At 44.1% G+C, this 16,710-nt stretch overlaps 1 protein-coding gene across 2 annotated transcripts in view; it reads left to right on the top strand.

Moving 5' to 3' along the window:
* The first annotated feature begins 1,688 nt into the window (after positions 1-1,688).
* Positions 1,689-16,710, top strand: part of CNTNAP5 (contactin associated protein family member 5) — a 303,884-nt gene continuing 288,862 nt past the window's right edge. For both annotated transcript variants that reach the window (XM_069781056.1, XM_069781057.1), the window contains exon 1: positions 1,689-2,063. In XM_069781056.1, the coding sequence (XP_069637157.1) occupies positions 1,988-2,063 (76 nt within the window). In that variant the 5' untranslated portion in view covers positions 1,689-1,987. The remainder of the gene's footprint in view (positions 2,064-16,710) is intronic.

Genomic DNA, 16,710 nt, shown 5'->3' on the forward strand with positions numbered 1-16,710 from the left:
ACGGAGAAGATGAGATGTTTGTGACTAGGATCGGAAAACATGAAGGCGAGACGCTCCCTCTCCCCATCGACTGAGAGAAATGAGCAGAGCTCACTACCTTCAGAAATGGGCCTGCTCAGAGAAGATTGTGTCTGTGCCCTTACACAGCCATCTCCTGGGTGATTAGCTACACACCTCCTTCAGGGCCTTTGGACGGGAAAGCGGACTTCATGTAGATGTGTTAGCCTTGGACTGAGTCCCCCCCCAGTTTCCAAAATCTCACTGGGCTCAGACGTAAGTGAAGCGTTGAGCACCTGGGTCAGGTCTTTGCACGAGCAAAGTTGAAACCTTGGTGCGTGCAGGTGTATTTAAAGCCAAAAATGAAAGACTTGGAGAGCTCATTAGGCTTTTAAGTTCCTCCTACGTCTTGGTCTTGTGTGACTGAATCCTTTATTGACTCTGACTGAAAGCCTCAGTGCTAGGCAGCTATCCTTCCTGTTTAACCTTGCGTCACTTGTGTCACCTGTAACAACAGAAGGTGAAATAATTAGGTCATTTTTTAAACGTGGACTTTTGCTTTCCAAGCTGACTGCTCCTTTAAAGCTAAGATGTCCCCCTGACACCTCTCTTTGATATAGTACCTAATAGCTAAGCATGATGTCTTTCCTCCACCCTCCTTACTTTTTAATATGAGGCTTACAGCATGCCAGCAATTTAAACCTCCGCTCGCCATTGGCAAGTCCGGATGGCTTTGGTGAGCGGTCTATTTCTCCTGATTACTCCCCGCCATTGTGAGGGATTATGGCTGAGGACCAACGACTTTCCCCCCACAAAGAGTTTAACGGTCCAAACACACTCTCCTTGCAGATTACAGTGGAATCACTAATGCAATTTTGACCTGACTTTGATGCAGCACTCTATTGATGTGGGGTGACGCCGCAGCAAAGCAACAAGGTTAGATCTCAGCAGTGATTAAGCTGGAGTTCCTGAAAGGACGTTTTACCTCCCGGGTGTGCAGGAGGGCAGGGAGGCGGCTGGGCACGGCGCAAGGTGCCAGCTTTTGTCAAGCATCACCCTTGCCAGCCGGCAGGGAGTTGCAGCCCTTGGGTGCGGGTCCGGTCCGGTCCGCCACCCCGGGGGGCCGCCTTCCTCTTCGGGCGGGGGCTCTGCTGGGAGCCCCGGGGCCACCTCCGCTCGCCGTCCGGGCGGGCTAGGCGGGGAGGCTCCGGGCCAGCAGCGACGGGAGAGCGAGTCAAGCATCAGCCCCGTCCGAGGCTCCATCCCCGCTCCCTGGGGGGGGAGGCTCAGCCCCGGGAGCGGGACTGGGGCTCGTCGGGCTGTGCCGGCACGGTATATGCGGGGATATACATGGATATTTTATGTATGTGTGTATAACATACGTATTTCTAAGCAAACAAACAACTGGGCTGGGGGCTCTTTAAAATGTTCCAGCCACAGCGGTACCCAAAGGAGGCGGAAGGGGGGAAAAAAAAAAAAAAAAGGAAAAAAAAAAAGAAGAATTTTTTTTATTATTATTATTTTCTTTCTTTTGCTCCAGGCATCTGATTTACTCCGTGACTCCGATGCTTATCAACAACGCATGAAGATTGCAATAAGGATCCTCCCTGGCAGGCGAGGAGGAGTGACTTCCAGGGGGCTGGGAGGAGGTGGAGTGCAGCGCGGCTCTCGCCTATAAGGAGGTGCCCAGCGCCCGGCTGCTGCTTCCCAGCCGCAGCTCGCAAGGTGAATTTCCGCGGCAGCGGCCGGGGGAGCGGGCTCGGCTCGGGCGCTGCCGCCGGCTTTCGGAGCGGCTCCGCCAAGGGCGGCGGAGGAGGGTCCCTCGGCCGACCCCGACCCCGGCTCCGGCTCCCCCTTCACCCGGAGTTGCCTGGATGCTGGATGGAGTAAATGAGCGGAGGAAGAGGGAGCGCACAGAGGCTGAGAGGCGCTCGGAGACCGGGACCGGGGGAGACGGGTGGGCGGCTGGCTTCCCCCTCCGGGGCTGAACATGGATTCCCGAGCCCTCGGGGGCTTCACGCTGCTGCTCTTCAGTTTTGGGCACCTGGGATTAACTGCAACGAATTGTGAGTAGCGGGAGCGCGAGGAGTTGCCTGGGGTTGGGGCGGGGGCGGGAGGGGAGGAAGAGACGGGGAAAAAACTCCCTGAAAAAGGGGGTTATTGCAACGTGACCTCTAAGAAAGTTAGCCCGGCTCCGGTTTGCTCGTGGAGCTTCGAAACGCAAAGTTGCGGCCAGCTGGAGGGATCGCTCGCCACCGTCCCGCCGGTGCGGACGTGGGAGTGAACGGGAGCCGCTAGAGCCCGCAACGAGCCGCTCGCCAGTCTTCCCTCCCGGTTTGCTGTCCTTCCGCTGGCCGCATTTTTGGGGGGACCGGTGTCGCTGCTGCTCGCCCTGCCTCAGCGGCGCGCCGCCGGCCGAGCCGGAGCCGGGGCCGGGGCCGGAGCCGGGCGCCTCCGCCAGCCGCGCTGGAAGGGGCCGGTCCTGCCCGCATCGGGCAGGGGGTGCTGGGATTTTGCGGGAGCAGCCTGGCTCCGGCCCGGCGGAGCGGCGCTGGTGGCACCGGGGATCTGCCCCCGCTCGGCGGGTGCCGTCGGTTCCCACGGGCGCGGCTGGGTCCCGGGGCGTGCTCGCCGTCCCCGTTCCCCTCACCCCCCCCGCAGCACCCCGGGCGGGAAATCGCCGTTCGCTCCCTCTGCCTGCGAGATGCCCTCCTCCTAAGTTTCCCACGTACTGCCGCCGGCCCTACGGGCGGTGCCGGCGGGGTCCGTCCCCGCAGGCAGGAGCCTCCCTCGCCGCTGGGCTTTGCGGTGCCGCGGCGGGCGGGCACCGCCGGCGGCGGCGGCGGCTCTCCGAGCGCTTCGGCGGGCGCGGCGGTGCGGCCGGAGACCTTCGGCGCTGGCGAGCCCTGGAGCCCGGAGGAGGAGGTGCTCCGCGGCGTGCCCCCGTCCCCCCGTCCCCGTCCCGGGAGAGCAGCGGCAGGGCAGGGGGCGGCCGATGCCGCAGGGAGCGGGAGCGGGGCCCCGCCGTGCGCGGCCTCCCCCGCGGCCGCGGCCCCGGCCCGTCGGGCGGAGCTGGGCGGGCGGGGGCCCCGGCGGGGCGCGGCGGACGCTAGAGGGCGCTGTTGCCCCGCCGGCGGCGCGGGGCGGCCTCCCCGCCCGGCCCGGCCCGGCCCGGCCCGACGGCCCCGGGCGCGGGGCGCGGCCGGCGCTGCCTCCCCCTGCTCCCCGCTCCGCCACGCTTCCGAGGGAGCTGCCGTGCCGCAGGCGCTGAGCTGCTGTCTTTCCCCCCCTTTTTTTTCTTTTTCCTTTCCCCTTTTTTAATTTTCAGTCAATTAAATTACGGTTAATATGTTTTAATAATGTTCACGAATACTAAATGGCAGGCGATTTAAGGCTGAGGCTTGCCATTACTGATGCAGTCATAAAGTTAATTCCTAACACTTAAAAAGAAACTCTGCATTAATGAGTTTTACTATTTCACGGGTGACAGTTTAATTTCCCAGTGCCAATAAACATTTCCATTGAATACACACTGCTTCCTAAATATTTAGGAGTCAATCTTTTTAAAGCATAATGATCAATGGTTTTATTATACTGTACAGATTTTACTTATTCATTGAGCAATGAATTAGCATGGAATCAGCTGTAAGTGCTTTCCCAGGAGCTGAGTGAAGGAGCCTGTGAATCTGTAATAGCTACAAGTTCCCTAGAAACCTCGTTAGATTCGCATGTGAAAATATCTGTGTGCGCACACGGACCTCAATAATCGCATGCAGTATGAAAATTCATCACCGTCTTAAATAAATCATCTCTGTACGTTGGAGCTCAGGGAAGCTGTGCTCCCTTCCTCACTTTTGGGCCAAGAAAGCTTAGATACGGGCAAAAATACCAAATGTTATGTGCCTGTAAGTAGTATCCTGAAGTATATTTAAATAGCTACATAAAAGTGCCATTGCTTTTAAGGATTACTGAGCTCCCAGCGACACCGTAAACTTTCCAAAAGAAGTTACCAAATTCTGCAAATGGGAAGCTTCAGCGTGGGCCGCTGTCAGGAGCTGAGGTGCTTCTACTTGAAAGCCAAAGTGCAAATGGAAAAGCATTCTTCTGTGCCTTCCTCAATTTGAACACTTTGGCCAAAGGAATCGCACCCGGGGGCCTACACTGGTATATTTACAACGGCTTCAATGGGCTTGTTTCTGACAGGTTTTGCGAACTAGAACAGAACTGGGGGTAGCGTTTACAGTGGAAAAGGAGTATGCTTCTGGGAGGAAGAATGCAACTTATTTAGCTTTCTTCCTAATACCTAACATGGCATAGATCTAATTTGGTTTTTTTTCCTTGCTTCTAAATTAGGAAACTCTTAAAAATGATTCTCTGCTCACTTATTTATTTTGTGTAAAGTAAAAATCCTGAGTAAGTCAAAATCTTCCCCACCACTGAGATATTTGATTCCAATTTCCTCTTTGGTAATAGTTTTTAATTAAACAAAGAATTGCTAAAGAAACTGCTTTGAAACTCAGCTACAGGCTAGGGGTCAGCAGACATCATCAGAAAGATCAAAATTACCAAATGCTAATAAAACATAAGAAATTCCTCCCGCTTTGCTTTTTCCAATAATTTATTACATTAGGTAAATAGAGTGGCAATAGGATTTCTCCCCAGGATACTAATTACTAGAAAATGAATGAAAAGCCATGTACGTAACATTGGAAATGTGTTGCACATGATATCTGGGGGAACAGCAACTTCTACATTTATCAGGTAGACAAGGAGACACAAAGCTTTGCCCGTTACGTAACAAATTAGTTGCCCTTTAGCAGCATATTCTGTGATCTGGAAAGATTAGTAGCTTTGGTAAGTCTAGATTTCCAGTTGATGAGCGCAATTTTTTTTCTCCTCTTTTTTTTTTTTCCTTTTTAAAGTTGGAGGGGGGTGGGAATAGTGAAAATAGGAAAAGAGAAATGAACTTATGTTTTCCCCAAACACTTTGACATAGCAGTTCAGGGCTAGTCTGCAGCTGCAGAAAAGAATCGCAGGAGCGTTCCTGGTTAGTCATTCTCCACCTGGTTTGGTGTCATGTATCTTGGAAATTTTTCTTATTGTTATTTTACACATTATGGCCCCCTCCCTCTTATTTATATCTTTCTTGACTGAATTTTTCTCACATGGCCAGAAGGATGTAGCAGATCAAAACACCTGGAGAGGTGGCACCTTCTAGCTCCCGCTGCAACAGTTATTCTCAGAAATCATTACATGTTTCCCTTCCTGAAGACAGCCTCCTCTTCCTCCAACAGAATGACTGGCATTTGTTATCCCAGTTCAGTAGCAATTAGTACCTGATCATGAGACTTTCAAATCTTTCACTTAAACCCAGTCATAACCATCAGTTGAAGCTGCAGAAATGTAATGTGTGGTACAATCAGATCTCCTATTGAACTTCTTATTGAAATATAGGGTCAATGTATGGTCCGCTACTCTGCAGCAGATTTAGATGTGGCCTTACGGGAAACTGTCTTTAATAATTCTATTCAGTTAAAGGGTAGGTAGTGTGTGTCTGTCTTTTTATTCATTTTGAAATAGAAAAAAAAGTGAAGAAAACATACATTTTCTTGGACAAGGAGACTTATTTTTTAGGCACCAAAAGTGTTCACGGTGGTTTTAGTCTTCCTCTGCAGTGATCTAGACTGATGGCAACTGTGCAGGAGTCCGACAAGTGTAAGTGAAAACTTACAGGAGAATATTGGACTCTGGATACTTGAGACCATCAAGATCAGTAGGTATATTTGGGACTTGTAACAGCACGAATGAGACGTGTCGGGTCAACAGTGGTAAAGGCAAGAGGTCTCTCAAACAGTGACCTTTCTATCCATGTGGTCAGAAATGCTAAGTTTTGAAGAGATCTGCTGAAATAGGTAGAATATTGATCATCTGATCTCAGTTTGCGGCTCATTTGCTTGCAGCCTGAGTAAGGGGATCAGACACGCATCTCTGGCTTTTCCTCTGGCTCCAGTACTTAAGTATTCTTTACAAAAGCCTAGTATTCAGACAGGCTTTCCTCCTTTTAGTTCCATACAGGGAGAAAAACATATACAAATGTTAGCTTTTTCATGCCTTCAGATGCAACAACAAAGAAATGGTACAGAATAATGAGATTTCCTGAGAGAAAGGCTGTGAATGACCTACTGCTGATGAATGCCTCTCTTGCACGTCTGTCATTATCTAGTTTTCAGTCAGTTTGACTCAGCTAGCACTCCTTGGCTTTGAATCAGTCTTAAAGACAGTCTTTCCACAGACTACAATGGTCTTTGGATTCTGCATCCACTAGGCAGATGGCATCGCCAGCCCACAGGAATCTATCCAGGGTTATTATCGTCTCAGTATCAAATACATTGTCTGCTTGGACTTTTTCTTTTTTTTTTTTCTTTTTTTTTTTTTCTCTTAATGTCATGCAAATGCAGCAGGATTTTTTGTATAAATTAACAGCAAGAACAAATTGTTTTCAAATGTGCTTGGTACATTTGCACAAAGTATAGACTTCAAGTGGAAAATATGGTGATTCTGGGTAGAACAACACACTCGTGAAGCTCTCCCAGAACATGGCATGTACAGGCTTCTGCCAGCACCCCAGTGAGTGTAGGACTGGTGAATGTTTTTTAATCACTGTACTCATTCTTTTACCAATGGGAAACTGAGGCAGCATATCATAAGCAAGCCTGGAGATAGATTCTCGCATCGATTGTACACTTAAGTATCTAAAATAAGTCCTTTGGGGTCAGTTGAGTTGATCCCATATGGTGCGGTCCTGTCCTGTGCTCTGTTGTTAGATCATATTCATATTTGCCCTGCTATATGTAATCGTTTCTAAATCTGTGGATTACTCCCCATTTCCTCTTCCCCTCCCTCCCCTTTCTCTGCTGCTATTTGAAGCAAGTGGCATTCAGATAGCTGAATACTGAAATGAATAAAAATCCGAAGGCAGTGGGAGTGTGGGATGGCATTTATTTATTTTTAGCCCCCAAAATGCATTTTCTATAGATGTGATAGGTTTCAGCTCACTTGGCAAACTTGAATTGCTGTCTTACCCTCCTCCCCACTCTGAAAGAGATGAGAATTGGAGAAACACAGAACTGCAGGTATATCTGCCAGCATCAAACATGACCGAAACTCTCTATATGCATCTGCTTTTCCTTAGCCTATCAGCCTCTGGAGTTCTACCAAGTGTTCAAGGGAGTGGGCTGTCTATACAGGGCACCAGGTAACCTGCTGTGCTTTTTTTTTTAAATAAAGGACTTTACTGGGTTTTTCCACCCCCAGAATAGGGGAAAAGATATTCTGGTCCTGTAGCATTCACTTTTTCAAACTGCTGCTGTCTTACTGATACAAGGGCCACATTTACATAGTCTGTAGGATGTGGTTCTGGAAGGACACATCTCTTCTGGGTCTGTGCAGAAAGGAAGGGTGCAAAAGAGAAAAGTATCGTTAGATCTGCATGAACATTTTCTTTCTGCTCTCAGTAAAGTGTCTTTAAGAGACATGGACTGTTGTTTGGGTTTTTTTTTTGTTCTTAACTAAGCTCCCTCTACTGAAACCAAGAAAAAGGGGATGAGAATAGTATAAACGTGATGTAATAAAGGTTTAAAATTATAGGCAATTCTTGAAGGTTTTAAATGCATCACTTGGTAAAGCGGGAAGCATCAGTAGACCTATTAGCATGTCTCTGTAGAGTCAGAGGAAAACAAGAAAATTTTTGTACACAGTGCTGGACTGATATAATTGATAATTAATTTCCTTGTATTAATCTTGTCTCTGAATTTTCTAATTGCCCTGTGCAGATTCTTGTGGGCTGATAATGCCATCTGTTCACTGGATCAGTGCAACTGATGATGTTTAAAATGATGAAAACAATGCCATATAGAATCTAGAGGAAAAAGAGATGCCAAAACATTGATTTATTTATTTTTAATTATCCACTCTCTTAAGCAGTTAAAATAACCCCTGGTAGTTCATAGTGTGGTGATCTAACTGCTTTTCTAAATAGATATGCTGAAAATATTTCGGATTTTATCTGGTATTTGCTCAAAATATAAAGGAAAGTAACTTAGTAAAAGAGAGAGCATGAAGCCGTTTGTAAATGTCATGAAGGATCTTGCCTGATCTGTATTCCAGGAGGGGAAACCCCATTTTTCTGGCTGTGTTTTGCCTCTGCGTGATACTAGCTCTTTCTCTACATTTATACAAACACCTGCTAAAACTCAGATAACTTAGTCCATTTTATACAGAAGTTTGTGCTCAGAGATTATCAACGCAGGGTCTGAATAAAGCAGTGGAAGTCTGTATGAACCTACCTATTTAGAATACTAAATGCTTGGTTCAATTAATGTATTTTCTAACCTGTGAATTAAAAGCCTGCAGAGCTGATTTTTTGAATGTACAATTGCAGTACTTTAACTGGAAATAAGACACAGATCTCAGAGAGACAGAAGTGTTCTTCTAAGTAATGGTAGCTTTTGTTTTATCCAGTGTTTCTCTACCATACTAAAGACCTCACCAGTGTTCAACCTCTCAGTCTCTAGTGCAGCTCCAGAGGTCTCAACCCACGCAGGCACTGAATAACCCCAAATACTGGAAGTGTGCTACAGACAGGGCAGCAGGATGTGATGAGTTCATGGACATCTGTCATAAAAAGGTTTCTTTCTTCCATGGCAGAAGTTGTCTGTAGAAATAATTTTGGAAGAGAGATGCTTATTCTACTCTTTTTCAGACACTGTATATATATTTGGAGACTGTTCCCTGCTTGAGAAGAAGGCTTTAGTGTTAGAAAGAAATGTCAAGAAATGATTCACATGGCAAAAGAGGCACTAGTGCCTTAGTCTCCTTCTGTATCAGTGGCAGCATACCAGCATAACTTTTGTCCTCATCCTATGCACATGCCAAACCAGAGAGTGTTGCGGATGGGAGGAAGTTTCTAGTGAACCAGGGTGCAAATGTGTTTTTAAGTGAACTAGTAGATTTTTCCCTCGGTTTGAGTCTAATTGAAACTGGCTTTGGAGAACAGCAGCTCAACGATTTCTGTTTTGTCATGAATGGTGATTACTTAAGTAACTAAATTTAAAGAAACATTCATCAACATCACTGTGATTCAAGCTCTGGGTGTTGTTTCAGCTCTGGGATTGTGTTGGTGTGCTTGTATTGGGCCAGGGAAGTCCCGATTCCTACTATAGAGGCTGTCTTATCGATGAGTTGCATGTAGGTGCTGGAGGTTTGCTGGGAAGAGTCTTTGTGACTCCCTCCTGTCATAGTCAACATCAGACACATTGCACCAGTGATTAGCTTATAACATGCCAACACTGTTTCCATGCTGGACAACACAACTCCAAATTCGAGGTTAAAGGGTATTCTTAATGAGCATCACTGTTATATGGATTCTTAAGAGCAGTAACAAGAAAAAGGTAACTTTGTAATTGCTCATTCAATGACATTCTAGACTATAAAAGCTTTTTAGTGGCTGGTGTGAATGTACTCTTTTCCAAACTGTTAATTGCCTGGGATCTGCGAGATCTTTATGGGATAAAAGAGCATAGAGTTGCAGTGGGACATACTGCACTTCTTTCAGTGCAGGACCCAGAAATACTCAAAAGATATTCAGCAACAACCACAGCAGTGCAAACTGCAAAGAATAACTATGGTATCATTCTGGGGAATGCTTCCCTTTTGATATTGGTAATTAAGAGTTTAGCATAGAGCTCCAACACATGAAACAGAATGGTATTCAATACTAACCATTGTGGCACAGTAGCAATTGGACTGGAAAGGAAATAAATGTGTTTTCATTCTCTGTTTTATTGTGTGTATTGAGAATGATTGAGTGTTGGCCCTTAGGAATTCTGGAGCATAAATTTTTCTTCTAAAACTATTCAGTGCACTGTGTTGCCAATATAGTAGTAAATAATAATAATAATTTTCAAATGGGTAGAATCCTCTCTTTGTTCCCAGCTGGGCCATAAGGAGTTGATAAATGCTGTACTGCCTGGATAAGAATTGGCAAGTTCCATTTACTTCTGCTCTAAATGGTGAGGCATTGTTCCTCGATGACAACGGTTCTTCACTGATGACAGCTCGTCAGCAGTCCAGGAACAGAGACAAATACCTTGTGATCTATGTCACCAGTGACATAGCGGTAGTCATTGCCATATTAGTTCAGTGATGTCTCTATATGTTTGAGCCTAAATTGCCCCCACTTCTGATGTAGATACTATGAGCCATTGCTCTCTGTCTGTACTTCTTCTAGGTCATAAAAACAACCTACTGAACATTAATAAAGCCATGTTCCTCCTTCCCTCCATGCAAATTTATCACTGGAGCAGGAGGGGAAATGGCATTTTTTTACTGGAGAATATGTGGTGTGTCTATAAAGTTATACATAAGGAAAGGAGCAGGAGATGGAGTCTGTTCTTTGGAGGGAAAGAGGGGAGGTTACAAAGGATCTTCTCCCAATTTCCTATTCCTAGTGGCAGCTTCCTAATGCACTCAGTGAGGAGGTCTGAATTAATGGTCCAAGTGAGTCATCAGTGAACCGTTAGGAGTAACACATTCATTTGTAGTAATCAGGATTGATTTATGAATAGGACAAAAGGGACTAAATATGCTATGAAAATGCGTGTTGTAGATTTTTTTCCCCTGATGAATAATTCATCCTCTTCTAGTATCCATGAAAACAAAAACACTGTGCACATAGGAACCCATTAAAAAAGTTAATCCCACAAATGGCTGAACACGGAGAAAATCAGCTTTTGTTTTAAAAGGTAGATTTACTCAAGTCTTCTCTAATTTGATTTACCAGTGGGGTATAATTTAAGTCAAACAAGTTAGCAGCATTACTTGCTATATGAAGGTCTAAATATTTAATAGATTATGAGAAATGCTTGCCCCACAGGATAATGAGCTCAGGAGCACTCATTCTCCACAGTGCAGAGGTTAGGCTAAACCCAACAGAAATAGCAAGCAAAATGGAGAGGGAACTTCTCTTCACAGGATATAGTCCTCTAAACCTGGCCTTGGGAGCACTTGTAGTGCACCTGCTATTCTAAATAATCCTGGGGAAACTCCCTCTATGGGTAATGATAGTGGCTTTTTAGTAGCTGTAAGGGTTCATGGTCTTCTCATGGTCTCTACTTGTCTGTGAAGATGCCCACAGTGAACCTCTCCTAGCCAGAGCACATGCTCTGGAACATGCAGGGTGCTGTGTACTCAGCTAATCCTGGTGGGCATCTACCAGTCTGCTCCTGGACAGTCATGTCAGCAGGAGGGGGAGCATCAGCGCCTCTACAGAGGCTGGTGCTTCAGAGGAGATAAAGTGTTTTGTCTAAAGCTACCTAGGAAGTCTGAAAAAATAGAATATGAACTTGGATGTATTGGATTCTAGGTGGGCGCTTTACCCATAGGCTGCCCTACCCTTGGTGCAACTGCTTATGTGGACACTAACAGAGCATCAGAGAGAAGGGAGAAGAGAAATCTTACACAGAGAGGACAGTGCCCCTACCTGCCCCCCAAAATTCGGAGGTGTTGGTTTGTGTTGTTTTATTATTTTTTAATTTTGTATCAAAATAGTTTGCATTTTAATTTTAGAGGAAGAACCTCTTTCAGTAACCCCTAGCAAAATTAAACAGCTATGGCATTTTTCACAGAGACTGTTTGTTTGGAAAAGAAAATGAAAATTTGATGAATTTCAATCAGATGTAGCTTGCAGCATTCAAATATTTATAGATTATCACATTCCCTTTTCCCAGCTCTGCTTCTTAAGTGCAGAGCTCATCTTATATGTAATATTAATTCTCATTATTCTTGGACAGTTATTCACTGAATTCTTGTGCAGACTCAGTTCATCTAGGACCTGGTCTAAAATTCCTGAAAGTGAAAGGAATGACTTGTACTTGAATTTCAGATCATCTTTTCCTCAGAAGTCAGTTCATCCAGTGTGTAAATCCTTGTTATTGTTCTCCTGTGAAGTTTATTTTCCTTAAAACCTGTCTGGCAATGTACGCAATATAAGATGTGTTTGTACCTGTCAGTATGAAGAACTATTCATTTTCCTGATGGTTGCTGCTCCTTTTGAGTACATCATATGAAAGTGCATTGGTCTGCTCTTCTGTCATATTCTTTGCCTACCCTGTATCCAACTTATTGACAGTATAAGTTGAAGTTGCACACCCTTTTGCGTTCTTCTTCACATTTTTTACCAACAGTTGTTCTGTTTCCTGGGTCCTCGTGTTCTGTTGAGTTGAGGTGAATACTAGACACTATAACACATAGGATTACATCGTGGTAATAATTTTTCACAAGCATTACAGAAAACATTTTAAATGCTCTGAAAACCTGATAGTCCAAGGGTATTCCTGGTTGTCTTTCTTCCAGGCAGGTATAAGCTCACATTGCTGGTGCTCCTGGGTAGACAGATGAAAGCTTGTTCCAGCCTGGAAAACATACAGCTAGCTTTTTGTTAGTAACATTAGGTACATGGGGTTGCTCATGACAGTGTACAACAGTCTGCATAGATATATTTGAAAAAATTAAATCCCACATTTTTCCCCATCCTTATCTCCCTGCTCTGGAGAAATGCATTGAGTAATTTCCTTCGTTTTCTGGCCCAGTTTCCTGGTAGAGAGCTACTATATGATTTCTGTGCTCTAGGAAAGCCACCAAAGAATTTAAGAGTTTGGCTCTGCCATTCGTGTGAAGCATATAGGCTGGAAACAAGTATTATAGGGAGGAAAGGATGAACTGAATCAGGCTGAAAACTACTATTGTCACTCATTCCTGAGTTCCAAATTTCCCTAAAATGACTAACATTAGACATTTTAATGATAACATTAGATTTGTTTGCAAATTATAAACTCTACTTTTTAAAAAATCTACATCTGGTAGCTGGTACTGTTCCCTGGGGCCTCCTCCAGAGAGGCTGCACATGAGTCGAAGCAGTCGAAGTTACTACATCATTATGAGTTTGGATTACAATCTCCTTTACACACCCACATTCATCAGTGAGGGTTTGCAAAAGCCCAAACTGTTTTCTGACAAGCAATGGAGATGTGCTTTTCATCTGTACTTTTGCTCAGGAGCTGTGGTTGGCTTTGTTGGTCAAGGTCAACCAATATGAAAGAAGTGGCCTTCTTTCTTGAGACGTCAGCAGAAGAGATAGAAAAAAGGTCTGCTCACTAAATCATAAGTCATTTTCCACTTTATCTTATGGAAGGAGGTATCAACCACCATGACTCATCCCATTTCATGCAAATACATGTTATTTCACTTGCTGTGACAGGCTTGATCCAAACCCCGCCAAGTCTGTCATTGGGTCCGGACATCAATGACTTGTGTGAATTAAATAAGGAAGTCCTGATTTGACAGCCTTTCTCTGATTACAAGCAGACAGTGAGTCAGAGCCATAACAGAACAGATTTTCCTCCTACCCTCTCCAGCCTTCCCTCCCCAGCCTTAGTAGCATCTGATTTATAGTGCCTGTTTTTTTGCAACTTCATCTAATTAGCACAGGCGCTGGGGTCAGCATTCTAACACCTGACAGATTTTACAAGGGAACACCACAATTACAAGTGCAATTATCTGTTTTTCTGCTGCACTGAAAAATGGAGCATATGAAAATTAACATAAAACCCCTAAGTGTTAGGATGGAAGTGTGGGCGTTAGGGGAGACACACCATCTTCAAATTTGAAAGGCCTGGGTTTGATGCTTGACTTTTTGAAAGTTTTCCTGGGCATCATTAGGTAACGTGTTTAATTGCTTTGAGCTTGAGTTTACCTGGTTTGTGTCATTAGGGCTAAATGTTCGTCTCTTCTAGTGTATACAGACTTACACCTAGCAAGAGGGGTTAGAGAAAGAGGCCCTTATGCTAGGCAGTAACTTAATATAATCAATAATGCTATTAGCACACTTCTTTTAAAAGTATTGACTGCATCAAGGAATAACGAAGTCTCTAAACCGTTGTGATTGTGCTGGCCCTCCTTGGTGACTTCCATAAGGGTCTGTATGCAGCAACTTTTAGGATCTTTGTGTAAACCTACAATTATGCAGTCTTCAGTGTGAAAGCTATGGGCTGGGTGGCTCTAATCCAGGAAGACAAAACACTCTTTTTGAGCCCTGTGCCCTTCCAGTCATTTCTATATGGCATGGGACTAGAGCTAACTTGCATCTCCCTACAAGAGCATGTAAGCTTTCACCAAGTTGCCTGCACTGGTGCTAAAGTAAAAGTGTGTGATGGAGATGGTGTATTCATGTTAAGTTAAAGAATAATAACCAGCTAAATATTACTATAAAGTACTGTCCTGAGATAGCCAAAAGAACTGCACAAGAGAAGGGCTATTCTCTTTTATTTCTTACATTAAGGGAAACTATAATCTTAGCTTAGAGGAAATTTAGAGCAAATCTATAAAGTCATGTTCAAGCTAAGCTTTGTAAATTCCAAGACAGGCACTTAATTCAGTGTTCAGGCAGGGAGAAAAACAGTTCACAGCTGGAAATGCCTGTTCTTCTCTTCCACGAGATGCACAGAGAAGGGTAATTGATTTAGACCGCTTCAGGATAGCAATGGGTTTTCTGTGTTAGTAAGTGTGAAGCACAAAGTCTTTCATCCTAGTGGGAGGATCTCTTCATGCCAGTGATGATATCAGCGAAGCCTCAGCTCTGAAGACTACAGACAAATGCAAACACATCTTCTGCTTCTTCAGTGTGTTTGTAAGTATGTCACTGACAGGTGACAGGGAATAGCTAGTTTGATGAGAACCGCCAGACTGTTCTAGTCTGGGACTAGTAAACCAATCCTTCAACCCTGAAGGAATGAAAGTTTTTTGGAATAGCCCTTAACTAAGAAATAGGAAACTCACTAAGCTGATACTGAAGGTCGCAAAATTTAGTTCTTAAATATCTACAATCTATGTATACCTGTAGATTTTCTTCAACTAGAAAAATAATGCTGATGGAAAAACTCTCCTTCCCATGTCCGTAACCTAATTTTGAGCATCAGTATATGAAAGAAGGTAGGAGTCATTCATGACACTCCAAAGCACTACGTTAATCAATAAGTCCATTTATTTAATTGAGGCTATTCTTGTACGAAGCTGAGTACCAAAGGGAAAGTTGGAGGCTAGTACTAGTATGCTTAAAGCCAAATGCAACCATATGATTATTCCACTCCATGATAGTTTTGTCAAAGTGATTGAAAACTGCTTCCTGTAATATTCCTACATGTACTAGCAAATAAATCTTGTGCTCATACTTAGTGTAGGTATTATGAATAAACAGCACATAACACATAGCCTCACTTCATTCATTGAAGTGACCAAGAAGATCAAAACAAAGTGAAACAGTCATCAGCTATGCAAATGAACAAGGCTTAGAGCGAATCTGCCTATGTTAAGTCAGTAATTTGATGGGTTGTTTTTTTGATTAAGCTTCCCTGGGGGGAAGGAAAGGTTTAATTAAAAAGAGATTCAAGGGGAATTCAGAATAAAAAGTCAGGTCTATTTTATCTCTGCCAGAACCTTGGAAAATTGGCGGCTGCTGATGGAACAGGTTGAGGTGCAAACAGGAAAGAAATAGGACCATCTCCTTCATGAGTTTGGACCTCCCCATCTACACACTACTGTGTTCAGTCTTCCCTCTCCTGATAGCAACAGAGTCAGCAATGGCTGCTCTTCTCTGCTCTTCTTCCCCAGCTTTGTACTTTATTTATTTTTTCTGGGTAGAGCAATTTCAATTATACCAACTTGTCAAAGACCTGAAATCTGGCAGGCTGCAACATCAATCTACTTAGGTGTTGTGGTATCGTTTCAGCTAGATTAAAAGCTAAGTCCCTCAAATATTGAAATGCTGGTAGAATCAAGTGTCCGTCAAATAAGTAAGGCAATAGAAAAGACCTTTCTGAATACAGAAGAGCACTGGTATTTTACAGGTCAGGAAAGGATTTGTCTCGGATGTCTTCTAGAAATGGCTGAATAGTTTTCTAAGGTTGTTGGTCAGTTTTGATGAAATAACAAGTGAGAAAACGCTTCTAGTGCTGCTTCTAAGAATCTTTGGGGAAATTAGCTTCATTTTTCAGGTCACATTATTCTGTGCCTGATGCTCTGTTTATTTAACATTTAAATACCTGCCTTTGTAGTTTGAAAAGCAAATGGCCACAGAGTCTCATTAGGACCACTGGGGTTAGGTTTTACAGTATAAACATGTTTCAGTTGAGTCCAGAGGATTTAATTCTTAGCATATTGTTTAGAAAAGTGATAGCGCACTTAAGCAATGTTAAACTGAAATGAGTGCTCTGTATGCTCACTGAAGTCAAATGTTCCAGTAAACAGTATGAGAAGCCAGAATGGTTCAGCTGGAAGAAAAGTATTTATACCTCCTAAGAGACTCTGAATATTGAAAAGTATGTAGAGAAGATGAAAAAGAATTATCCCTTTTCCCCTTCTTTTAGGGGAATTTAACTTTTTTCTTTTCATTCTACCATGTAAATGTTAGTTCCTCCACCTTGAAATCAAATAAAGAATGCTCAGCCCTGACGATAAGACATCAAATCCTCAAAACATGCTGCTCCTGAATTCTGGTCACTATTCAGTTCACAATTTCCTTTTGTAAATGGAACACTAGAAATTTGATCTTGAATAGGTATGTCCAGATCTTTCTACTGACTTCTGTATATGGATTTACCT

The sequence above is a fragment of the Haliaeetus albicilla genome, chromosome 4 (genome assembly GCF_947461875.1).
Source record: "Haliaeetus albicilla chromosome 4, bHalAlb1.1, whole genome shotgun sequence".
In the NCBI taxonomy this organism is placed as follows: domain Eukaryota; kingdom Metazoa; phylum Chordata; class Aves; order Accipitriformes; family Accipitridae; genus Haliaeetus; species Haliaeetus albicilla.